General features: G+C 44.8%; 1 protein-coding gene across 4 annotated transcripts in view; it reads left to right on the top strand.

Annotated features, from left to right (window-relative positions):
* Positions 1 to 27151, top strand: part of LOC115470596 (serine/threonine-protein phosphatase 2A regulatory subunit B'' subunit beta-like) — a 221493-nt gene that overhangs the window by 106463 nt on the left and 87879 nt on the right. For all 4 annotated transcript variants that reach the window (XM_030203885.1, XM_030203886.1, XM_030203884.1 and 1 more), the window contains 3 exons: positions 6062 to 6164; positions 11971 to 12045; positions 25501 to 25587. In XM_030203885.1, the coding sequence (XP_030059745.1) occupies positions 6062 to 6164; positions 11971 to 12045; positions 25501 to 25587 (265 nt within the window). The remainder of the gene's footprint in view (positions 1 to 6061; positions 6165 to 11970; positions 12046 to 25500; positions 25588 to 27151) is intronic.

Below are 27151 nucleotides of genomic sequence, written 5' to 3'. Positions count from 1 at the left end.
AAAAGGAAAACAAAGTATGGTAGGATCATAGGCACAACTGGCCAAGCCATATTTAGATATAGAACACAGCAGGTAGTGCACACACTGGAAGGACTCGTGGCTAAAAGAAGAGCTAGGGAAGCACTGAATGTCCCACCAGTCTCTCTTCCTCCCCAGCCCCACTTTATCTCTACCAGTTTACTCCACCTCACTTTACTTCTCACCTCCCCTTTCCCACCCATATCCCATCTATACTACTGTCCTATCTCTTCTAGTCCGGCCTGGCCTATCCATATCACCTACACTCAGGCAGGATGATTGTTTTATTTTTGTGAAAAAGGAGAATGATGATCCTCTCCATTTCTCTTTGAATTTGAGACTTGACCATAGGTCCTCTCCATTTCAAAACTTTAAGGTCATAGCGTTACATACTACCCAAACTCCCTCTCTACTCCTCTATGTCTTTTCCAAGCTGAAGAGCCCTAACCTCCTTAGCTTTTCCTAATTTGGGAGGAGTTACAGCCCCTTTATAATTTTGGTTGCTCTTCTTTGAACCATTTCTAATTCTGCTATTTATTTTTTGAGATACGGAGACCAGAATTGAACACAATACTCAAGGTCAGGTAGCACCATGAAGTGATAGAGGCATTATAATATTCTTGTTCTTATTTTGCATCCCTTTCCTAATAATTCCTAGCATCCTGTTTGCTTTTTTGGGTCACTGCCACCACACACGGGGCAGAAGATTTTATCTCAAACTCGCATATCCAAACCATAATTTTTTTTTCAAGAACTCATTGTGGATAAGCTTAAGTCATATTCACTTGAAAGTAAAATATATATTTTTAAAATGACTATCAGAAGCAGTACATAAAGGTGCTAACAGAACATTGCATCTATGTGCTGCAAACTGCTCTATTCTTCATTGGTCATTTATTTTAAATCGATATTCTTCAGATCTCTCATATCTCATTCTAAATTGTCTTTTCTGTTAAACATAGCAATTGTTGTATCTAAATTGCCTCCCTTCCACCCTGTTTCAATGCAGTCCAAAACTCTCCATCTTCAATCAAATGTTGTTTGCACTCCCAGTGTGCTTCAAAAGGTGCAGGTGGTATATGATTTCTGCTCAGTAAGTCTTTCCCTTATAGCTTGTGGGGAAATGCGTGGGAGAGGGCAAAGGTGAGCCTGAGGGATGGAGGAGGTTCTTAATGTGGAGATGGTAGAATATAGGTTTTTATGCAGAGGATGAGTCTGAAGAGGGAATGAGAGGCCTTGGGGGTGGAGTGGGTTCTTAATGTGCAGATGGGGGTGGGGGAGGAATGGGCATTTGGTGGGAGGGAGAGGGTTCAGGGTGAGGGGCCACGGTGGGCACAATGTGGAAGGGAAAAGGAAGTTGGGTGTCGGAAAGCCTATGTACAATAGGCACACTGTTAGTGAGAATAAAGGGTACCATCACAGAAAGTCTTGGTGTATGAGGTTGTTCTTTGCAGCACAGGCATTCCAGTGTGGTCAAGCATGCTATGGTGGTGGTGCTGCTTGTTCCCCTTCCTCCTCATCCTGTTTCTTTGTCTTGTGGCTGCAGTCCTTCAGGAAGTGTTATTCTACACTTCAGTGCCAGATTATGCAGGATTCAGCATGCCAGGAAGATCTTGCAGACTTTTTTTCAGGTGTGTACAGTAGCTCCCCTTCAGATCTATCCAGGCACCTGAATCTGGTCTTCAGCAGTCCAAACGTGCATTCAGTGATGGCACTGGTGTCCCGCTGTAGCGCTCCTCAGCTTCATTGCTGGGTCTGATGACGGAAATCAGCAGCCACCTTCTCTGAGGGCAGCCCCAATCACCTAAGTGAGCTAGAGAGAGTGACAGAATAGATATGGGGTGAGTGGAAGACAGAGCTGTGTGCTGGGTTACTGCCCCAGCTGCCTGCACATTGGAGATGGTAGCTAGACTCTGGCAGAAGGAGCTTTGTAGTTCTATAGGTGTCGGTGTGTGCGCTTCTTACCTATGAGCCATCCACTGGAGATCTCTCTGCTCTTGAAATAGTCATGAATCCCTGAGTATGCCAGGATGTATGAGTCATGGGAAGGCATTGGTGATCTTCTCTTGTGTGTTGCATATTATTTGAGTAGAAGGCTTTTCTGATGTGGTATGCGGGCTTTCTCAGGGGGCCTGAATGCCATGTGGGTGCAGTCTGTGACACCTGAGGGGAAGTGGGCTGTCCCATAGAATTGGGTCATAGTCGATGGTGTGTGTGAGAAGGGCCGTGAGAAACTGTGTGATGTACAGGGAGATGGCAGACTGGTTAAGGCCTGTGGTGGCTGCCGGGTTGATCTGGAAACTGCCAGTGGCAATAGAGGCTAGCACAGAGGCGATCTTGAGGTGCATAGGTCTTGGTTGTCCCTTGTGAGGGGTGGAAGTGGGCTCCAGCTGTAGGCAGAGATGGTTATTGACTGCCTTGTTGAAATGGCAGCACCCTATGCACTGCCCTCAGAGAGGTCTCCTTTTTTTCTCTCTGCCATCATCGAGGTCCAGCTCATGGATTACAACTCCCATCACCAAAATCCAAGAATGTAACAATGTGAAAAAGCACAAACAGGACACAACTCTCAGACCCCACCTAATATACACACACAAGCTGGCACAGACACATACTTCACTTGGAGCTGGGAGAGTGAGAGGCAGCAGGGCAGACACTGACAGGGGTGCTGTGATGGGGCAGGGTCTGGGAGGGGTGTAGAGGGGGCTCACAGATGAGTATGGATACTAGTGTTAGGGGGGTTGTGGAGTCAGGCAAGGTAGAGGACTGAAGCTGTGCAGAGGAGGGCAGGTGGCATGGGTGGAACTGATAGGTTTGAAGACAGACCTAGGTGGGCAGAGATGGCAATCTGGCTCACAGACTTTAAGGTCTTCTCTAGTAAGCAGGTAATGCAAGTAGTCACAGCAACATTATTCATCCTTTGTAGGTGGTTTAAATGGGACTCTAAATGTAAATTTTTTTAATGAGAATAGATTATGGATGCTGTGCTCTTCTTAGGCAACTTCTATGCTTACTCTAATTCCACATCTTTATAAAAGAGTGCAAATAAGGGATTCTTTTACAAAGCCGTGCTAGCAGTTCCTGTGTGGCAAATGAATGAAATCCCATAGGAATTGAATGGGCTTCCTCTCATTTAGCATCTTTGTAAAAGAGGCCCAAAATGATTGAAGCCAAAATATCCAGGCTCTCAATAGTATGCAAACCAAAAGCATCCAAAAGTCAAAATATGATAAAACATCCAAATCCCACCAATATAATAAAAATATAAATATCTAGTGTACTTGAATGTAACTCATCTTGAGCTATTACTGAAAAAGGTGTGAGCAAAATTCAAATAAATATAGACAAAAAGGATTTGTAAAACCCTAGAATAGCCTAAAATTATATCTAATGATAGACTCACAAAAATCAGTGAAATGCTAAAACCTGCACTCTCCATTTAATTCTTAATTGGGGCCGACAGAAACAATATCAGTGAGAGAAGGCTAAAGGAATAAGCAGCTCCTACAAAACTTACCCAGTCAGCAATCCTGTAGCATTTCCAGCACAAACTCAGAGTTGTGCTGAGTGTGCTGTGCTGCTACAGTGTCTGCCTTTTCGAGATCCAATTCTCCCACGCTCCAATGCTGATTGACAGCCCAACAAGGTCACACTACATACCTTAAATCAAAGTTAAAAAAAATAACATACCCATTTGAATAAAAGGTTGTGTTGATTTTTATACGCTATTACTTTTTTATTTTATAGGATTATTCTTATTTTGTTGCTAGGTGATACACTGCCCTGACATTCTTCAGGAAGCTCCTGAAGCAGGCATTATGCAGAAACATTTTGAGCATTTAACGCTTGGTGATTTTAATTTATGACGGATTATCAGTAGACATTGACTGTATTATTGTCTATACTATTTATATTGTTTGGCAACCCACTATATTATATTCTTTTTATGTTGTATATGTTTTTGTATGTCATAAATTACTGATGTGATTTAACATTTATTAGTTTTGTATACCTGATTGTTTTGTGTGTTGCATATTCTACTGACCCCAGGGATAAATAGTGGCTTTCTCCGTGTCGACCTTAATAGCAGTTTGTGGACTTTTCCTCCAAAAACATGTCCAAACCTTTTTTTTTTAAACCTAGGTGTGCTGACTGCTTTTATCACATCCTCTGGCAGTGAGTTCATAGTTCTTAACTATTCGTTGATTGAAAATATTTTCTCATATTTGCTTTTAAAGTATTACCATGTAACTTCATGGAATATTCTCTAGTTTTTGTACTTTTTGAAAGAGTGAAAAAGAGTTGATTTCATATTAACCTGTTCTACTCTACTCACGGTTTTGTAGATTTCTATCATATCCCGCCTCAGCTGTCTCTTCTCCAAGCTGAACAATTCTAACCTCTTAAGCCTTTCTTTACATCACTGTATTGAATTTGTCAAATAAAAATCTTTTTCTGAGGCAAAAATATCTGGGATCTTTCTAAGGTAATGTAAGATGGAAAGAAAACTTGTCTCAAAATAGTAAGGATTTTGGTTATTTGAGCAGAGGCTTGCAAATGTCTTAAGTGTAAAAATTTATGTACACACACAATCTGAATGCATTATTTACAATTTTTCTCAAAGCCTAGAAAGCTGCTTGGTGGTTCTACGAGGGAGACTAAGCCAATATACTATGACATGTTTGTTATGTATTTAGATTCTTTGAATGTCAGGTTATATGATACTATGCCATTTTAGTTTTCCTTTTGGTTGTTCTAGGCGCTGCCTCTGGATTTTTCTTTTGGTCCTCATCTGTTTATTGTGTGCGTATGCTGTCCTAATTACTGTTTAATATTGCTCTATGTTTTTGTTACATGTACTCCAAGTTTCTGTATCAGTATTTTTGGATGATGTGAATAAAATGTATTTTCTTTTTTTTTTTTTTAATGATTGGATTATCATTTGTATCCTATGAGCAGTCATGCATGCATGAGTGATAGCTGGGAGATATTCTTGCAGGATTGGCAGGAATTGCTGCAGTGATTGGACAAGTTGGTCTTTTTCTGCTGTCACCTACTGTCACTGTGTTCTTCATGCTTCTTGCAAATAGTTTAGTTGATTTGAGACTTCCTTTGTTTATTTCTACTACCACTACTAAAATATTTATATAGCATAATAATCTAGTGAAGCAGACTGATCAGGCAATTGAGTGTTTAGGGGGAGGCAGGGATGATGACTTAAATATAAAAAGAAGTGAAGTTTAACTGAATATAGGGACTACTTTACTTAATTAGTTACATCTGTGAGTGTTTGAATCTGTACCCCCTAAACAACAATCTCTGTAAGACGAGCAGAAAATAGCATGGGTGGATGGAAACTGAGTAATACAGATTATTTTTTCAAAGACCTTCTTAAATGCGTTGGCTATCAGTGACCTACATAGTAGAAGACACCTGAAAATGGATTTTTTAAAATAAAAATAAAGTACCACATTCAGTGGTGTAGCTAGCATTGAATGGGCCCCAGGTGGCAGAATTAAGATGGGACCTCCGTAACACCATCTCTCTTAAGGTAGTAGGGACAGGGAGGAAACAAGTTTGCATACATCACAGAAACATAGCAGTTTCAGAGAAAACATTCCGGTATATAGGTGGTGCCTTTTTTAGGTTAGGTGCCTTTTTTACTCTTCTCCAAAATTACTAATTTACTAGTATCATTGCCATTGCTATTGGCTTGCAAGATAAGCAGTAAGCTGCAGGGTCAATAAAGCAGGGTGGAGTCACACCCCACTGGCCCCTTATCCTTTCTTTCTGTACACACTTTCTGGATTGGCCAGTAACTGCCCAGCCATCTGTAATATAGGACAAGATGCACGCTGACTGTAATCCTTGCTTGAGGTGCTATGGTCTTGGCTAGTAAAACTGATCAGTGGATTATTGATATGACTGAAAATAAATTAAATAGTGAAGACTTTTAGTGATAATTAAATTAGACTTCATGATTTTTTGTTTAATCAGTGCATCCTCAGAATGTTAATTCTGTTCTTTTACATTGATATGTCAGAGTACTTCAGAATTGCTTTGATGATTCATCAAAATTCATATGTCTTCTCATGAAACCTGGGAGCAACTGTTTGGAGCAGGAAGACTTCATTCCATTTCTACAGGTAAATTGCATTTTTTAGGTGAGCATGGCATGTTTAAAACTAACCCTCAAGTAATGTTGTCCTTTATAGGTAGACCAAAAGATTGTATCAAATGGTAACTTTTTATTTTTTCTTTTGAAAAGTACTATGGTGAAGTTGGGGAATTACTCATCCCGGCCCTGCCCATCCTTCCTTTCCCTGACAAGGTCGTATTTAAAGGAAATCGCAGTAGGTTGCTTCTTATTCCCTTGAATTTTTTAGTTAGAAAAATATATAATTGGGGGAGGAAGTGACAAAAATATATAATTGGGGGAGAAGTGACATCACCAGGCAGGAATGACCATTTAAGAGGAGCTTTGGGGCGCATATGGAATAATCATTGATTGCAATTGCAGTCAGAAACCCGTTATTGGCTTGCTAGGGAAGCTGGAAGGGAGCAAGAATACTTGCATCATGAGTATTAAGGAAGGAGAAGAGTTTAAATCATATGCAGGATGAGACAGGAGCAAAGGGATGGAATCATGTGATGCAGCTGCATTAGAGTGAATGGTGGCCTGGCCGTTGGATTCAAAGTCTGAGAGGGAGGCTTATGGTAGTGTGGAACATGTAGACACAGGTGTTCACCAAGAAAGAAATACAGCAATGGTTAGCATAGTTTAAAGAAAAATTACTTCTTGAAAGACTGAGATAAGAGGCGGTGGCAGACTATGAAGCAAGGTATAGCTGAACTGGGGCACTGCTTTGAAGAGGTGAAGGAAGAGAGTAGGTCAGCATGAGGAAATAGTAGCTGATCTACAGAAGCAAGCAGAGTTGTTTCAAAGAGCACACTCTAAGCTTATGTTTGTTTATTATGATTTGAATAAAATTGCCCTTCTTACAAAGCAAATCAGAAAAATGAATATTAAAAAATTAGAAGTAAGAAGAAGGAGCGCCACAAAATAGAGGAAAGGATCCACTAGTCATGCAATGTAATCATCCAAAAGTAAAGAAAGGAGAAAATAAAATCAGTAAAATAATCATCCTACTGTGCTAATCAAGCTGACTGACTGTGAGAATTCTTTGCAAATTAGGAGAATCAGTTTGACTAAAGAGAAAAGATGGGTTTTCAGACCAGTTCTGAACTTATTAAGGGCCCTGTTTACTAAGGTGTGCTAGTGTTTTTAGCGCACGCTAATGCTGGAGACACCCATTGGAATATATGGGTGTCTCTAGAGTTATGTGGCAGGGAAAAGAATTAGAGAATTGGTTGTATGTTTTAAAATTTATGAAAGATGTGATGATAGGTTGGGCCTGTGATCAATAAGAGTTGGGGGGGGGGGGGGGGGAGGGAAATAGGAATATGTGTGATTTGTGTGGTTTGAATTGGGGCTTTTTAGTGTGAAGGTGTTCATTGTGCTTATGAAGACAGAAATGATGTAAGGCCGAACTGGGATATTGCTTTAAATATGAGAAGTTCATTTGAGACACAGAAGCTAGTGACTGATTAGAATTATCTACCAGTCAATTGCTGTGCTAATAGACTGGGAAAGAAAACAGCAGGGGGGAAATTGAATGGTAATAATAACGCATCAGTGTGTGTGCCCATTCTTTAAAGATGTGATGGATGGGAAGATTTAATTGGACTTAGATACAGACCTGGATAAAGTTTGTTTATTTAGATCATTTGACAAATCACTCTTCTGGTTTGGGACCAATCGCAACTGTTTACAATAGAGGAAGAGAGAGAGCATGAATAGTAAATCAGCTCTTGCATTTAGTTTAGTGGGTGTATGGTAATTTAAGCACCGAAGGAAGAGAAATTACACTTTTTCCATACACACAGCAGATGTATTAGACAATAGACGGATTGTTTACCAGAATATATTACTAGAAATAAGAGTCAGAGACTATGAATATACCTTGATCTGATCACACACCAACATGATCAAGGTATGCTTTCCTACAACAGTCTGAAGGATACATAAGTCAAAATATAAAAAAAACCTTAGATAATAATCCTTCTCGGAACAAAATACTGTATGGAATCTTTATGGACAGAAATTCCATGTGTGACTCGGAAAAGTAGTGGTCAGGTATACTACCGTTCATGTGGCCAGGAAAAAGCAATGGAGAATTCCACTTTTACATGGGATATCTCACAGTATTTTGGGTCATAAAAAAACCTTCATATTTAACATAAAACAGAGACAGGTCATCTTAATGCAAATGTTGCTTGCTGCCAGGTTGTCAGTCACTGCAGCATATAAGATGAAAAAGGAACACTAACCTTGGCCAAAGTTGTTTGCCCCTTCTGGCTGCATTAGGGCATACAGATAATTGCAGTATAGATTCCAAAAAGCCACAAAAACTTAAACTCAGCATACAATGTATCCAGGCTTTCTAAAGCTAAAACATATACCTTAAAAAATGGTGTCAAAATATTTAAATGCTGAAAAACAAGTAAGTCTAAACCAACCAATCCAAAATGTCTTTCCAGCATCGCAGTGAACCTCTCCATCTTGGATTAAGCCATTTGAAGCAGAAAATTTTCAGGAAAAATGTCACCCGAGACACATTTAAGCCTTCTGCTTGTACCACTTTTACTTTTCTGCTCTCACTGATTTGCAATTACAGAGCCCCTCCCTCCCACCACACCCACCACCACACCAACATAATCTCCAATGCAACACCTTAAGCATAATATTAAAAATAAAGGGGATTTAAACAGTGATGCTTAAACCTATTATAGTGATCTGCCAACTAGTTTTCTCCACTCAGATCTTCGTACAATGACATTAGATAATAATGTATACAACAAAATTGGACAAGCTGAAGGGTTAAATGTGTCTTGGGTATAATTTGTAAATCTGATTTTTCACAGGATTTACAAACTCATTCAATTCCGTTGTAATGGTATATGTCGGACATCAGGTTAGTGGCCAGTTATCGTTGAACTAGCCAATATCTGTTAAACGGGTTGCTTATTAGCAATCAGATCTGAAATATTTCTTTTAAATTCCTGTGCTAAGTGTACGCTTTTCTTAATGGCTTTACATCTAAAACACAGATGCAATATTACATGCCAGTGTTTATGAATAATTCAGTTTACCAATCAGAGTATCATGACAGAACATCAAAGTATTCACAAATTGCAAGGGTTGTCAGCAGCTCGCTATTTGAGAACAAAGCCAGGCCAATTTAAATTAAATATCAATGTCTTTAGTGAAGTAACCCCATTTTTGATTTTGATAAAAGTGCATATTTTAAAAAAATGACATTGAATATAGAGGTTTTTTTTAATGATGGCTTGATGTTGTTTAGCTATGCAGTATTGTGAGAGATCATCGCATGTAAAATGGAATTCATTAGTGTCAGCCGCACGTTCTGAACAAGTGGGTGTTATCCCCTCTTACCAGCAGATTAAGGTAGGGAAAAAAATTGACCCCCATTCCAATGACCTTACCAGTATAAGGTCTGGTGCTGAGAGATAAACCTCTGTATTTTTCTCTGTCTCTAGCAGATGTTTGGTCTCTCATGCTGGTGCTCTTGTACTTGGCCTAGCTCCCATCTTTGCTGGCTGAGGCCACATAGTGAGGTTGAGCATAACAGGCTGCTCCCAGGTTCTCCAGTGCTTGACCAGACCTGGTTGAGTGTAGAACTTTGACTCCACTACCCCCACTCATACTTTTTAGTGTCCACTGGGTGAGGCGTTGGATTGGGCTCATGGGGCTTGTAAGAGGGTTGTAGATCCCCATTCCCTTCCCCCCCCTTGCCCATACACCCTGTTTGGGTGTTGTTCCCTCAAGCAGTTTTTAGTTCTGCCTGCTTCAGCTTTATGCCCTGGTGCAGGGAATAGAGTTGTTTAAAAAAAAAAAAAAAAAAAGGTTGCTTATGCAGCCTTGGAAATGAACAAAGAAACTTATTTAGAGCAAACCCAAATGAGCAGGGGGATGTCTTCAGTCACTGGAGTACTGTCCGGCCGCTGCTGCCATAAATGTTTTAAAACATCAAGCGCGGCACCGCAGACAGCCATCAGGCATTGGCTGTCGGCTCTGCAGCCACTCCTCCTCTCGCGTCCACGTCACTGCCCCTGGAGTAAGACCCCGGAGGAGCGCAGTGACGTGACAGGCGAGAGGAGGAGCGGCTGCAGAGCCGACAGCCAATGCCTGATGGCTGTCTGCAATGCCGCGCTTGATGTTTTAAAATATTTATTGCTTTTTTTCTTTTTGTAGCGGCCGCTGCTGCTCAAGAGGAGAAGCAGCAGCGGCTGGACAGCGTTACCAGTGGCAGCTGCGGGTGGCGAGGGGGTTTGATGCGCGGGGGGGAAGGAAGGGTCGCTGGACATGGGTGGCTGAAGGGGGGCAGGGGGAGGGGAGGCTCGCTAGACATGGTTGGCTGCAGGGGGGGCAGGGGGAGAGGAGGGTCGCTGGACATGGATGACTGGAGGGGGGGGGGGGCAGGGGAGAGGGAGGTGGGGAGGGGGTCCTGAGACCAGAGAGGTAGAGGTGGGGATGGGGGCCCTGCGAAAGGGGGGGGTGGGGGACCTGCTAGAGGGGGGGCACACACTCACTGTCTCTCATATACATTCTCTCTGACACACTCTCTGTCTATCACACTCTATCTCTCTGTCACACACACACAGTCTCACACACACAGACACTGTCTCTCACACACACACACACATACACACACACTCTGTCTCTCTCTCATTCTCTCTCTGACACACACACACTCCATCTCTCACACATACTCCGAGGAAAACCTTGCTAGCGCCCGTTTCATTTCTGTCAGAAACAGGCCTTTTTTTACTAGTAGAATATATATTAGTGATGGTACTGGAAAGTTCTGGTTCTCTGCCTTGGTAAGGTGACATAATTTATACCCACTGCAGAGAGTCCCTTTGGTGGGTCCCTTGTTATTGGATGTTGTATATATTTGTTGTTGCCTATTTTTGTGCTTCGGCATTAGCAAGTTGAATTGTTCGAGACAGCACCACATCTTATATTGGTGATGTCACTGGAAAGTTCAGGTCCCTTTGCCTTTTCACTAGCTCTCAATGGAAAATCATTGTACTTAACGGCTGCCATAAGGTGCTTAAAATAATTAACAAAATATTACAGCTAATCTTATCTAATGCTAACAGATATTATGTTACTCCATTGTTGATATTTCAACATTTGGCTTCCTGTTTTTTTCCAAGATACGTTTTGACACAGAAATTTTTTCAGAGGTACCATTTAATTAGGTAAGGGTTCCATATCATCCTTTATGCACCTTTTGATTCCAGAGTGACAACCTATTAACTATCCCTTCTCCATTCATAATCCATCTAGAATCTGAATATCATTACATTTTTGTATATTTAAGCTCCAACCTTATGAAATTCACTGCCATCTTTAAGAAATGAAGTCTCTGTGGTTGACTAGATTTGAACTTATCTTTTCACTGAGGCTTTTTGCTGATTCTTGATTTATCTTTCTTAGAATGGGTTGGGGCTCTTCTGGAGGAAGACTTGGATAAGGCCCCTTTATTTTGGTGTGGATGGATGTCTATAATATTTTGATTGACTCTGGTTTTCCTTATTTTGTTTTTGTTGTAGTTACTTTATACTGTTTTTATTTGTAATTTCAGATTATTTTATATTTGGTTTTAGTAGATTTATAAACCATTTTGCATGTAATCAAAAGGCAGTATAATTAAATTTTTGAATAAGCTAAACTTGACCAGCATATTCATCCAATATCACTGGCAAAGTTGTACATTTTTCTGCAGCCCTCCAGAGGGCTATGATCACTTTCTTCAGGTACCATCTTTTAACTTCATATACTTTTTTCTGCTTTCTGCATAGGATGTGGTGAACACTAATCCCCATTTAACATTTTTAAAAGAAGCATCTGAATTTCATTCTCGCTACATTACCACAGTAAGTATTATATAGCAAAGTGAGTGATCATTGCACAATTTATTGCTTTTTAAATTGATCTGTTATTAGATACAAACATTCTATTCCCAGTTTGATTAAGAAAAATTTAATCTTTAAAAGGCTGACCTTTTTATTATGGACTTAATTCTGTGTTAATTAATATGACTCTCGATACATATTATTGCAAAGGTCCATATTACATAGAATATTCAGATCAGAATTCAGACTTCCAGGTTAGTACATGCTCAGAAACTTCTGTAAAATACCTAGGACGTGTTGGAGTATATGTGTTTTTGCCAGCCCACATAGCTGTAACAGCCATTTTACTAGTATCCAGAAAATCAGTGGGATAGTAAGGATAATTGTGCCCTTAATCCCTTGTGTAAAAGCCCTGGCTGAAGTTAGCACTCAAAAGAAAATCTGTGTATGGCAATGAGCTGTTGTCAATTTCAACAATTTTTTTTTCCGTAAACACGTGTTTCCTTTATAAAATGGGAAGTCCATGTATAGATTTTTCTCCGAGGACAAGCAGGCAGCTTGTTCTCACTGATGGGCGATGTCCGCGGCAGCCCCTCCAATCGGAGATCTTCCCTAGCAAAGACGTTTGCTAGGCCTCGCGCGTGCATGCACACCGCGCATGCGTGACCGTCTTCCCGCCCAAACTCGCTAGTGTTCGTCAGTCTTCTTTTTTCCGTGCTCGGGACGGCTGTGTTTACCGTCGTTCTGTGCCCTGAGGAGACCCTCGCGCTTTTCTTGCGTTCTTCCGTTTTGGAAGTCTTCTTTTTTGTACTACTTCGCGTGTTCTTTAAAAAAAAAAAAAAAAAAAGAAAACTTTCCTTATTTTCGAGTTGTTTTTCCCATACAAGTTTCCTTTCGCTTTCGATAGCGGCCCTGTTGGCCACCCGTACGAATTTTTCTCCCTTTTTATTTTTGGTGCCTTTGCCATCATCGCAAATTTTGATTTCGCTGGCGTGATTTTTCCGCCCATGTCATCGAAGCCTCCCAGCAGCTTCAAGAAGTGCACCCAGTGCAACCGGGCTATCTCGCTCACTGATAGGCACGCTTCGTGCCTTCAGTGTCTGGGGGCTGGGCACCGTCCCCAGGCCTGTACTCTCTGTTGTTTGTTAAAAAAGAGAACTCAGGCGGCGAGATTGGCCCAGTAGAACGTTCTGTTCGGGGCCTCGCCTGGTGTTTCGACGGTCTCAGTATCGAGGTCATCAGCCGGTGCATCGACGTCGGGGGTACCGAGGTCATCGACCGGTGCTCCAGCGTCTACGGTACCGAGATTATCGTTGGTACTGATGTCGTCGGAGGGTGCCTCTTTGTCTGGAGTGCAGGTGAGGGCTGTCCATTCCCCTGCTGGTGGCAGTGAGCCCTCGAGTAGTTCTCCCCCTGCCTCAAGGGCTCCTGCGGTACAGCCCCCCAGGGATCGACCTTCTTTGGACCCGGCCCCGAGGAAGAGGCGCTTGGATTCGACGTCCTCCTCGTCGGTACCGGGAGGTTCCGGTGACATGCTTCGTGTGAAGGCAAAGAAGCATCGGCACCGGTCACCTTCCTGTCGTGGTACCGAGAGCTCTGGGTCGCCGAGGGAGTCGGCACCCACTAGGCATCGACGCCGGGAGGACCGCTCACCCTTTATTCAGGAGGTGTCGATGCGCTCTACCCTGGACAGCCCGGTACCGCCTCCACGCCCCGAGCAGATTCTCAGTTCGTCGCCTGTACCGGATTCCCAGCCTTCCTCGACAGCCGCTCTAAACAAGAGCCTCAGGGCCATCCTTCCAGGGATCCTGCAGGAGATGTTGCGCCCTTCTCCGGTACCAGGGGTGCTTGCGCCGCCCGTGCTGTCAGGTGAGGTGACAGCTGGCCCCTTGCCCGTCGTGAGGTCTCCGGTGCCGGTACCGCTTGCGGTGCCCGCGTCGGCTGCCTCCCAAGCAGACTTTCCGATGACGTCGATGAAGGGAGCTTCATCGCCGCAGATGCGGGAGTCTACTTCTCAACGTTCCCACCATGGCCATGTGTCTATGGAGTCGAGGCGGGCACAGCTTCGGACAGAGGTTCATGAACTAGTGTCCGACACCGATGGTGAGGCCTCGTGGGAAGCAGAGGAAGACGTCAGATATTTCTCAGATGAGGAGTCTGACGATCTTCCTTCTGATCCCATTCCCTCCCCTGAAAGACAGCTTTCTCCTCCTGAGAGTCTATCTTTTGCGGCCTTTGTCCGGGAAATGTCTACGGCAATTCCCTTCCCTGTGGTTACGGAGGATGAGCCAAGGGCAGAAATGTTTGAGCTTTTGGACTATCCTTCGCCACCTAAGGAATCGTCCACAGTACCTATGCATCATGTCTTCAAGAAGACACTGCTGGAGAACTGGGCAAAGCCGCTAACTAATCCCCACATTCCCAAGAAGATCGAGTCCCAGTATCGGATCCATGGGGACCCTGAGTTGATGCGGACTGAGTTGCCTCACGACTCTCGGGTTGTGGATCTGGCCCTTAAGAAGGTCAAGAGTTCTAGAGAGTATGCTTCGGCGCCCCCGGGCAGAGACTCTAAAACCTTGGATTCTTTTGGGAGGAAGGCCTACCATTCATCAATGCTCTTAGCCAAAATCCAGTCTTACCAGCTCTACACGAGCATTCATATGCGGAACAATGTGCGGCAGTTGGCGGACTTGGTGGATAAGCTTCCTTCTGAGCAAGCCAAGCCTTTTCAGCAGGTGGTCAGGCAGCTGAAGGAGTGTCCTAAATTCCTGGCCAGGGGTGTTTATGATAATTTTGATGTCGCGTCCAGGGCCGCTGCTCAAGGTGTGGTGATGCGCAGACTCTCATGGCTGCATGCCTCCGACCTGGAAAATAGGATTCAGTAGCGGATTGCGAATTCTCCTTGCCGGGGGGGATAATATTTTTGGTGAAAAGGTCGAACAGGTGGTAGAGCAGCTCCACCAGCGGGACACCGCTTTCGACAAATTCTCCCGCCGGGCGCCTTCAGCATCTACCTCAACTGGTAGACGTTTTTATGGCGGAAGAAGGACTGTTACCTATTCTTCTAATAGGCGTAGGTACAATTCTCCCTCTCGCCAGCCTGCTGCTCAGGCCAAGCCCCAGCGCGCGACTCAGCAAGCCCCTGCGGCTCCCCAGCAAAAGCAAGGGACGGGCTTTTGACTGGCTCCAGCAGAGCATAGCCGAAGTCAAAGTGTCTGTGCCGGACGATCTGCTGGTCGGGGGGAGGTTAAAATTTTTTCACCAAAGGTGGCCTCTCATAACCTCCGATCAGTGGGTTCTCCAAATAGTCCGTCTGGGATACTCCCTCAATTTGGTTTCCAAGCCTCCAAATTGCCCACCAGGAGCTCAATCCTTCAGCTTCCAGCACAAGCAGGTACTTGCAGAGGAACTCTACGCCCTTCTCAGCGCCAATGCAGTTGAGCCCATGCTACCGGGGCAAGAAGGGCTGGGATTCTATTCCAGGTACTTCCTTGTGGAAAATAAAATGGGGGGGGGGGGGGGGGGGGAATGCGTCCCATCCTAGACCTAAGGGCCCTGAACATATATCTGGTCCGAGAAAAGTTCAGGATGCTTTCCCTGGTCACCCTTCTTCCCATGATTCAGGAAAACGATTGGCTGTGCTCTCTGGACTTAAAGGATGCTTACACTCATATCCCGATACTGCCAGCCCACAGACAGTATCTTCGATTTCGATGGGAACACGGCACTTTCAGTATTGTGTGCTACCCTTTGGTCTCGCCTCCGCGCCCAGTTCACAAAGTGCCTGGCTGTGGTAGCGGCATTTCTACGCAGACTGGGAGTGCACATGTTCCCTTACCTCGACGATTGACTGGTGAAGAACACCTCCGAGGCAGGAGCTCTACAGTCCATGCAGATGACTATTCAACTCCTGGAGCTACTAGGGTTTGTGATACATTATCCAAAGTCCCACCTTCTTCCTTTTCAGAAACTCGAATTCATAGGGGCTCTGCTGGATTCTCAGACAGCTCGTGCCTACCTTCCTGAAGCAAGGGCCAACAATGTTCTGTCCCTTGTTTCCTGGGTACGAGCGTCCCAGCAGATCACAGCTTGGCAGATGTTGAGATTGCTCGGCCACATGGCCTCCACAGTGCATGTGACCCCCATGGCCCACCTCCACATGAGATCAGCTCAGTGGACCCTAGCGTCTCAGTGGTACCAAGCTGCTGGGGACCTAGAGGACGTAATCCTGCTGTCCACAGTTTTCTTCAGTCCCTTCATTGGTGGACAATACGGTCCAATTTGACTCTGGGACGTCCTTTCCAAATTCCTCAGCCACAAAAGGTGCTGACGACGGATGCGTCTCTCCTGGGGTGGGGAGCTCATGTAGATGGGCTTCACACCCAAGGGAGTTGGTCCCTCCCGGAACAAGATCTACAGATCAACCTCCTGGAGTTATGAGCAGACTGGAACGCTCTAAAGGCCTTCAGAGATCGGCTGTCCCATCAAATTATTCAAATTCAGACGGACAATCAGGTTGCCATGTACTACATCAACAAGCAGGGGGGCACCGGATCTCGCCCCCTGTGTCAGAAGGTCGTCATACTGTGGCTTTGGGCTCACCGGAACGGCATGTTTCTTCAAGCCACCTATCTGGCAGGCGTAAACAGTCTGGCCGACAGATTGAGCAGGATCATGCAACCTCACGAGTGGTCACTCAATTCCCAAGTGGTATGCAAGATCTTTCAAGTGTGGGGCACCCCCTTGGTGGATCTCTTCGCCGCTCAAAACAATCACAAAGTCCCTCAGTTCTGTTCCAGACTTCAGGCCCACGGCAGACTAGCGTCGGATGCCTTCCTCCTGCATTGGGGGGAGGGCCTCCTGTATGCCTATCCTCCCATACCTTTGGTGGGGAAGACTTTGCTGAAACTCAAGCAGGATCGAGGCACCATGATTCTGATTGCTCCCTTTTGGCCGCGTCAGATATGGTTCCCTCTTCTTCTGGAATTGTCTTCCAAAGAACCATGGAGATTGGAGTGTTTTCCGACCCTCATTACTCAGAACGAGGGGGCGCTTCTGCATCCCAACCACCTGGATGTTGAGAGTGTAGATTTCGCCTCCTTGGGTCTCTCAGAGGGTGTCTCCAGAGTCTTTCTTGCTTACAGGAAAGATTCCACTAAGAAGAGTTACTTCTTTCTATGGCGGAGGTTTGCCGTCTGGTGTGACAGCAAGGCCCTAGATCCTCGCTCTTGTCCTACACAGACCCTGCATGAATACCTTCTGCACTTGTCCGAGTCTGGTCTTAAGACCAACTCTGTAAGAGTTCATCTTAGTGCGATTAGTGCATACCATTACCGTGTGGAATGTAAGCCGATCTCGGGACAGCCTTTAGTTGTTCGGTTCATGAGAGGTTTGCTTTTGTCAAAGCCCCCCGTCAAACCTCCTACAGTGTCATGGGATCTCAATGTCGTTCTCACCCAGCTGATGAAACCCCCTTTCGAGCCACTGGATTCCTGCCATCTGAAGTACTTGACCTGGAAGGTCATTTTCTTGGTGACAGTCACTTCAGCTCGCAGAGTCAGTGAGCTTCAAACCCTAGTAGCTCATGCTCCTTATACCAAATTTCATCATAATAGAGTAGTCCTCCGCACTCACCCTAAGTTCTTGCCAAAGGTGGTGTCGGAGTTCCATCTGAACCAGTCAATTGTCTTGCCAACATTCTTTCCCCGTCCGCATACCCGCCCTGCTGAACGTCAACTGCACACATTGGACTGCAAGAGAGCATTGGCCTTCTATCTGGAGCGGACACAGCCCCACAAACAGTCCGCCCAATTGTTTGTTTCTTTTGATCCCAACAGGAGGTGAGTGGCTGTCGGGAAACGCACCATTTCTAATTGGCTAGCAGATTGCATCTCCTTCGCTTATGCCCAGTCTGGGCTGGCTCTTGAGAGTCATGTCACGGCTCATAGTGTTAGGGCCATGGCAGCGTCAGTGGCCCACTTGAAGTCAGCCACTATCGAAGAGATTTGCAAGGCTGCGACGTGGTCATCTGTCCACACATTCACATCGCATTACTGCCTATAGCAGGATACTCGACGCGACAGTCGGTTCGGGCAGTCGGTGCTGCAGAATCTGTTCGGGGTCTAGAATCCAACTCCACCCCCCTAGGCCCATTTTTATTCTGTTCCAGGCTGCACTCTCAGTTAGTTGAATAAGTTTAGGTCAATCTTAGTTATGTCATCGCCGTTTCGAGGCCCAATTGACCAATGTTTGTTGTTTTGAGTGAGCCTGGGGGCTAGGGATACATCATCAGTGAGAACAAACTGCCTGCTTGTCCTCGGAGAAAGCGAAAGCTACATACCTGTAGAAGGTATTCTCCCAGGACAGCAGGCTGATTGTTCTCACAAACCCACCCACCTCCCCTTTGGAGTTGTGTCTTCCCTTGTCTTTGCTATTTACTGGACTGACGAACACGAGCGAGTTCGGGCGGGAAGACGGTCATGCATGCGCGGTGTGCGCGCGCGAGGCTTAGCAAACGTCTTTGCTAGGGAAGATCTCCGATTGGAGGGGCTGCCGCGGACGTCACCCATCAGTGAGAACAATCAGCCTGCTGACCTCGGAGAATACCTTCTACAGGTATGTAGCTTTCACTTTATCCTGCCCAAGACATACCCAAACCATGTACTGACCATGCACTCTTGAAATCTCTGCATGGTGTGTTGGCCCCCTTACCATTTCCATGTGTGTGCTGTCTACGTGTATAGATGCTGTTACTTATATATGAAAATGCTTTTAAAATAATCCCCTTTAGTATATTAAAGCAGTATTTTTAGTTCTAAGAAAATAAAAACATAGTAGTTTGCACTTTTATATGTTCTTAGTATAAGTACACTGTCTTAGGCTAGTCCCTCCAGGGCAGTTCAATATCTTCCCTTTCCATATGAGTCAGAATACTAGCATACTAGATACCTTTATTTACAGAATTAAGTGGATGCTTAATCATGGGCTTCTAATCAGTAACTTTCTCAGCTAACATAATATCCCCTTGCACAAAGTAATCTTAAGCGCAGTTCCAAAAGGGCAATAAAGTTCCCGCTATCAGCTTATCTGACCCGCCATAGTACAGACTACAATCTGTGGCCTTTAATGTGCCATTTAACGCCTTTTGGTGGTAAATTTTTTATAACTAGTGACAAGCTGCCCAGCATATCACATAAATATTTGGAGATATTGGAAAGATATATAAAAGATAGTTCTTGAATAACCCTGTATCAAAGTGTTTTCTAGAATTATTTGGGGAAACTGGATATGTTGATTAAGTGTAGATGTACATACGCATTGAAAGTCTCATAGGTTGTGTCTTCAGATATCTCTGCAGAACATTTCATGTATAAAAAAATGTTTCTTTAAGAGAGCTAATATCAATGTAGAATATAATACAGTATTTAATATGTAATTGAGGAGAGCAAGATGAATGGCAGTAGAGCAAGGAACGCTCAGGAGTAGAGGTTATGTGTAAAATCTCAGAGTTAAGAGTTAACTTGTATGGTATCACCTATGTCAAGAAGTTGATACTTATAAGGTATGTCAGGATATATTAGTGAGTTAGTCAGACAAATCTTGGATTTGAAAAATCCCCTGCTGGATCCAAGATGGTTAAAGATGGACACTTCAGAGCTTTCAAGTAAAGCAGCAATATTCTAGCCATAGCAGGCATAGAGAAGCTGCAAGTTGGTTTCAGTGATCTGAGGTGGTGTGGCAATTTTCCCCAGATCACTGATCCCCCCCCCCAACCCTAGAGATGAACCTCCTGATAAGCCAATCCTCCCCCCCCCCCCCAAAAAAAAAAATGCTCTGGTCTAGTGAGCCGTGACTCCCCGTTCCCCAGACCTCTCTTTCCATACCTTTAAATCTGCCTCCTAATTTCAAGGCAGGAGTGCTTGCTTTTGCCCCCGTGTTCTCATCTTTCAAAATGGCAGTTCCTGACTTTGTATGGTACATCTTGCCAAATAAGGCAAAAATGACCTTATTTTGCAAACTGACCCCCACATGGTGCGTGCCAAGGTATACCATGCAGGGTCAGGTGCCATCATTTTGAAAGATGGTGGTGGTGCAAAGGCAGGTAGGTGTAAATGGGCATTGCTTCTGCCTCCTAATTTAAAGATATATGGGGGAAGAGGGGTCTGTAAGGGAGGCTGGGTTGGGATGCACTAGACTATCCCCAGGGGTTATTTTTTTAGGGGGGGGGGGGTATTGAGAATATGGGGAAGGGGTCCATTAGACCACCAGGGATTTTTGGGGGTGATGCCTTTTGGGGGGGGGGGGGCATTGAGGGCATCTCTTTGGTTAGGGGATGGGGTTTGGAGGAGGCCACTAGATCAACAGGAAAATATTTTGTTGGATGGAGTTGACCCAGAACGAGGTAGATTAATTATTTTTTTTGTCTTTCTTTCTATCTCTCTCTCTCACCTACTCTCTTCATTACCTCCCAACACCTAAACATCCTATTTTTTTAGCATCAGCAAAACCATTCTGCAGAAATGGGTGTTATCCCTTCCTGTGGTGGAGGTAGAGAAAACTGAATTCTGCCAGTGACATCACCAACAAGGTCACAGTCACAAGACCGTACCTGGTTGAGCTCGGATAAGAACATAAGCACCGCCATACTGAGAAAAGACCAAGGGTCCATCAAGCCCAGCATCCTGTCTCCGACAGTGGCAAATCCAGGCCTCAAGAACCCGGCAAAAACCCAAAAACAAAACAAAAATTTAAATTAATAATGTTCAATGGACTTTTCCTTCAGGAATCTGTCCAAACCCCTTTTAAACTCAGCAGTGCCCACTGCTGTCACTACATTTTCCGGCAACGAGTTCCAGAGTCTAACTACGCGCTGAGTAAAGAAAAGCTTTCTCCTATTTGTTTTAAATCTACCACATTCTAGCTTGGCTCTTCAGACCCTAGTCACACTTCTTAATGCCACTGTGTGAGGCTTTGGCCTTGCCTGAGGAGTGCAGATCCCCATCCCCCTGCCTCTTTTGCCCATTCACCATGTTTTGGTGTACTCCTCATGGACTCCCCCTGCAGCTCCCAGGCTCTCCAAAAGTGCTCGCTACTATTGGCCTGGCTATCTTTATGCCCTTTGTCGGGGGCTAATGATATTTTAAAGAACTTAGGGAATTTCTCTCTAGGTGTACCCAGAGAAAGAGCCAGGGACGGCGGAGATATGTGGTAGCCCTGGGCTGTGGTAGGCCAAGGTGAGCCTACCTGCCATGTGGTTGGGCATGCTGGTCAGTATAAGCTGCACAGTCTGCAAGGCCAGCAACTGATTAGTTTTAATGGGCTATTTTTATAGTGTGTGTAAATGTGGCTCATTCAGTTTGTCTTTTCTCTCTGTGAGCATTTTACATGTGCTGTTCCCCTCCCCTACTTAAGCCCAAATGGAAATGTTCTTGTCACAGTGTTCCTACCAAAACAAATTGGCAGTTAGAATCCTCCCTTCTCTCTCAATTCACTCACAGGAAGAATACATTCCTGGTCATGTGACAGGCACTGGGCTTTGGTGTTGTTTTTGGCTCCATAGCTTGACCCAGATGGTTAAGCAGGCCCTGCACAGATCTCCTCTTGGGACCTAGCCCTAGCTCTAACCCTAACAATTATCCTCTTGGTGAGTAGCCCCTAAGAGTGGCAGGGGCCACGTTTTGGGGTATCAAAACCAGAGAACGGATCTACTCATTCCTGAGAGTCCAGGTTCTTTGGAGGGAGCAGAGGAGGACTCAGCGGTTCTCTTGGGCTCCCAGTCCCCCATGAACTCTAGTTACAAGGACCCTTTCTGTCGGGAGGCTGTAGAAAGCTGCCCTATGGGTTCCTTCTCTTTTGTCGTGAGGAGCTGTCTTGTCTCTTAGACAAGGTCATGGGGGCCTTGGCTATGCTTAATCATCTTGCAGTGGGCCTCTCAGGGCCCCAAAGCATTTTCTGCTTCATAAGGCTCTTATCTGCATGATGATGGCAGAGTGGAGTCTCCAGATGGTCATTTTGGGGTGACCAGCTATCTTGATTGTCTTTATGCCTTTGCTGAGGAGGTTGAGAAGTGTTGGGTCTTCCCAAAGGTGGATGTCCTAGTTACGGCAGTCAGGAAGGCGCCTGCTGTACCTATCCAAGGGGACTGCTTAGCTGTTAGGGAGCTGCAGGAAAAGAAAGTGGAGCAGCATTTCCGCCTGGCATTTTTGGTGGGGGCCTCAGCATTCAGACTGCTATTGTGGCAGTTACATATCTCCATGCTGCATTGGCTCCAGCGGTTGCTAGGGTTCCCCGGAGATTTCTCGCCAGGTGCTGGGATGGTCTTTTAGGGCAGACATTCTCTACAATCTAGTCCATCTGGCTTCCGGTGGCAGGGGTTGCCGTTGGTTGTGGCTTTGCCACTGGGTGTGGATGTGGCTTCTAAGAAGCTTTTGAGTCGGCAGCCATTTAGGGGGTGCTTGCTTTGTGGTAATGACTTGGAAAAGTTGGAGAAGGATATGGAGGAGGTGTGGCTGTCCATCTCCCTGAGCTCCTGTGAGTGTGCACAGAGATCCTCGGCTTCAAGGAGACAGACTGCTTCGGGTATACACTCAGCGCCCTTTGACCCAGGCGGAGGGCAGAGTAGGTCCTTCAAGTGGGTTCTTTCGAGGCTGTAAGCAAGCAGGTTCCTCAGGTAAGACTGCAAGTGCTCGGCCTGCCCAGTGATGGTGCACCAGGCCCCTTGTTTCTGGTGGGAGGCAGGCTGTCTCTCCTGCAATGAGTCTATATCACCTCAGATCAGTGGGTTCTGGAGATGATCGAGAGGGGTCTCTCCCTGTGGCTTGGCTCTATAGTGCCAAGCTGTCACTCTTACTCTTCAGCATCTGTGAGATATAGGAGTGGTGGAACCTGTTCCACTGGCGGAGCATGGCCTGGAGAGGTACTTCAGCTATTTCATGATCCTAAAGAAGGGTGGTTCCTTTCGCCCCCATCCTAGACCTCAAGGGGATGGGTGCTTGTCTGTGAGTCCAGTACTTCTGGATGGAAGCTTTTTGCTCATTTGTAGTCTCAATGCAGCTGGGGGAGTTCTTGACTTCCCTGGACCTCAAGGAAGCCTACCTCCACTTCCCCAATGGAAATTATCACAAGAGATATCTGTGCTTCTGTGTGTTGGGGTGGCACTTTCAGTTTCAGGACTTGCCCTTTGGCCTGGTTATGACACCTCACACATTTTCCAAGGTGATGTGGGTAGTGATTGCACATCTCTATCATAAGGGTATTCGGGTTCATCCCTGCCTAGACAAGTGGCTGATTCAGGTCAACTCATCTTTGGAGGCCAGTTTGGCTACCTTGCAGGTCATTTCCCTCTTGGTACACTACCAGCCAAGAGTCATCTGGCCTTGTCTCAATCCCTGGAGTATCTCGGGGTCTGCTTCGGCAAGGCTAGAGGGATGTTTTTTCTTCCAGAGAAGCTCTGGGCACAGTTGCGCCAGTTGTGTGATCTCCTGGGGCCCACAATTGTTGGTTACTTGCAGCTCTTGGGTTCCATGGCTGCTATGTTGGAGGTGGTGCCTTGGGCGAGGGTTCATATGTGCCCACTGCAGTGGAGGCAACTTGTCTATCGATGGGCAGAGACCCACCTGCTGGCCCTTTCAGCAGACCACATTGTGGACAAGGGCATGGTACGAACGGACATTCTCAGTCGTTCCCTTCTGGACCTGGGAGGTCTAGGACAACAGGCCTTACAGCTTATTCTGGATCACTGGAGCTCTCTACAGTTCAATGATGGCTTCCAGGATCAACTGTTCAGTTGGCGGAGTTGCACAGGATTGCACATCATCTTCATCTGGTCCTGCTTGTGGTGCTGGACTGGCATCACAGGCCGTGGCATAAGGTTCTTCAACGCCTCCTGGTGGAGGATCCTCTTCTGCTGCCCATGGGTTGGGATCTGCTCCGGCAAGGGCCAGTAGACATGGAAGATCCGGGTTTCTTCAGTCTTATGGCTTGGCCATTGGGAGGAGATGTTTGGAGATGCTCAGGTTCTTCCCCCACGGTGGTCTCTATGCTGCTCCACGCCGGGGGGGGGGGGGGGGTTCTGCAGCTAGGCCTAGATCATGAGCTGGTTCTGAGCTCCCTGAGGGCCCAGGTAGTGGCTCTAGCTGTTTTCATGGAACCTCATTGTGGTGCTCCAGGAACTACCTGGGGCTCCATTTGAGCCTCTGCACTCAGTTTCTACCAAAGGCTTTACTATCAGGGCGGTGTTTCTGATAGCTATCACATTTGCTTGTAGAATCTCTGAGCTGCAGGCACTATCTTGCTGGGACCTGTATCTGTCCTTCACTCTACTAGGGCCCAGGGCACAGGCTCGGGCAGTGTTCCCTGAGGACATTTGCAGATCTCATTTTTGATACTTATAACTGGGGACTCTGAGCTCACTGAGGGGGACAATTACAGTTATCCATTGTAAATATATATGACCAAGTGCTGCCCAATTTTTTTCTTTTTTAAAGAGTGATGTCCCAAATTTTTATGTATTAATGGGAATTCTTTGTGAGGTTTTTATTTAAGTGGGATGTACAATTTTGGACCACTAAATCTATAAATTTATGCTCTTATGGAGCTTAATTGATCACTTACCAGAAATTTTATCAACTTTCCTGCATTTTTATGCCTTTGTTTTTACTTTGTTAAACACATCTTGTCTAGCAGGTAATATCTGTTGGTAGATAATAATACAATAACTAATGTGTAAGTTTAACTCTGTGAAATTTGCTGGTGGATGATTCCCCTCTTCATCCCACTGATATTGTCAACCCCAGCACCTGTTTCCTTACCTCTTTATCCCTATGCCATCATGCTGCCTCCCCAACTACATCACCAGTGAAACTGCTCCCCTGAGAGCTGTGCAGGCCAATTGAGCTGTCATGAATGCTGGCTCCATCCACCAGCCTGTTCCTAACTGAGACCCGACAGCTGCATCTCCAACTGCTGGAGTCTTAGAACAGAGTGCACTGACAGACACAACCTAAGTGCTTTATATATATATATATATATATATATATATATATATATAGATAGATGATGTTTTATAGATATTTTAAGCCTTGAATTTTGATTACATGCCACAGTTTGTTACTACTTTGTTATTCTATGTATATGTTCACTGCTTTGCTGGTCTTTGAAAAGTGGTCTAGAAATCTGTTAAATAAATAAATAAATACAACCAGTATTTGCCTTAAACTTGCTTTTGGAACTACATTTAATGAAGGTTTACAAGAGCTGTATTTTTGACTCAGGTTTTTCAGATCAGCTCTTCCTGTTCAACGCAAAAAAAAAAACAGTGTTTTTCCTCCTAATTTGCTTTTACTTCTATTTTCTTTTAGAAATGTACTAAATCTTATTTTGAATAGTTCTCTTTGTTTCTGTGATTGCATGCAGATTAGGAATTTGTTTTGTATAAAAATGTGCAGCCTTTCTATTTCTAGCTTTGTTGTGTTACAGGTTATACAGAGGATATTTTATACAGTCAATAGATCCTGGTCAGGAAAAATCACTTGTACAGAACTTAGGAAAAGCAGTTTTTTGCAGGTAGATAACACTTTTTTAAATATTTAATTATGAATTGTTGATTTTCTTTCTCTTTTGATACTGTTTAAATGGTTTTGCCCCTTAATTGGATGAATAACCTGCTGAGGAAGAAGCATGAGGTTATAATGTGGCATAGAGGAATAGCCCAAAAGTTAGAGTAGTAGACTGAGAACCAGGGAAACCAAGGTTCAAATTAGAGTGGTGCTAGTAGTAACGTTGAACAAGTCACTTGGATGTAGTTATCAACGCAGGCTACCGTTAAGATATGCTAATTTTACCAATAACTCATTCTTTTTAGCACAGGTCCCGTTTTATGCAATAAGACTTACTCCCCCCCCCCCCCCCCCCCCCACCATTTACTAAGCCTTTCAAAGTGAATGGGCTGTGTCGGCATTAGCGCCTGACAGCCATTAGCGCTGCTTAGTAAACGGGGGGGGGGGGGGGGGTTAGTTACATAATAACTGGGGTTAACACTAAAATAACACGTCTTAATGGTAGCCCTCCTTAATAATTCTCCCCTTAACCCTCTATTGCCAGACTGTAAGCCCTCTGGAAATGCTTACTAGACCTGAATGTAACTCACCTTGAGCTACTACTGAAAAGGAGTGAGCTCCTTGGTTCAGACTGTGTGAGTGATAGCCCAGAAGCATAAGACTCTTGGAAAGGAATATCAGAAGAGGGGTGGGGACCATGGAAAGAGATGTTGATTCGAGTAGGGTGATCAATGCTTTGGTTCAGGACAAATTAGCTATAAACCAGAGGTTGGAACAGACAGACAACCAGGCTAGATACTTGAATCTTTGGTTGAACTCGAAAGTGGAGGAGTGGCCTAGTGGTTAGGGTGGTGGACTTTGGTCCTGGGGAACTGAGGAACTGAGTTTGATTCCCGGCACAGTCAGCTCCTTGTGACTCTGGGCAAATCACTTAACCCTCCATTGCCTTCCGCATTAAGCCTGCCATGAGTGGGAAAGTGCGGGGTACAAATGTAACTAAATAAATAAATAAAGTGACTAGTATGTTGCCCTTGGTTGAAGTACTGCATATCTCTGCTTCTGTATACTGCTGATGAATAAAGTTTTTTGGGGTTGGTTTTTCTTCTGGCCAGTAAACAGAGGACCTCATGAGAAGGAACTAATGGCTTAGATGCTACAACAACATTACTGGTTAGCTTTGTGTTGGAACAGCATTTGAATATGCTATTGTGCTTTTACTCTATAAATTCACAAGCTGACTTTCATGAGACAGAGAATTCGGATATTTGTTGATGGAGCTTGTGCCGCTCAAGAGAAGCATACATTGTTTATTATGCACAAGGAAACTCTAACCTTTGATATCCACTTGCCGGATATCTGGTGCACTGTCCCGCCCTACTTTTGTTCCTGCGTTATTTGGACATCCGATTCCCCTAGTCACTAATTTTAAGTATCTATACATTTAGTTTGATTCCCAATTGTCCTTGAAATAGATCTCTGAAGTGGTAAGATCTTGCTTTGTTTCACTTTGCACCCTTCATTTCCTCCGCAGCTTTCTTGATTTTTCTGCTTTACATTCGGCCTGTCACGCT

Source organism: Microcaecilia unicolor, chromosome 5 (genome assembly GCF_901765095.1).
Source record: "Microcaecilia unicolor chromosome 5, aMicUni1.1, whole genome shotgun sequence".
Classification (NCBI taxonomy): Eukaryota; Metazoa; Chordata; class Amphibia; order Gymnophiona; family Siphonopidae; genus Microcaecilia; species Microcaecilia unicolor.
Note: the sequence above shows the minus strand (reverse complement) of the source record. Positions and strands in the feature narration are given on the sequence as shown.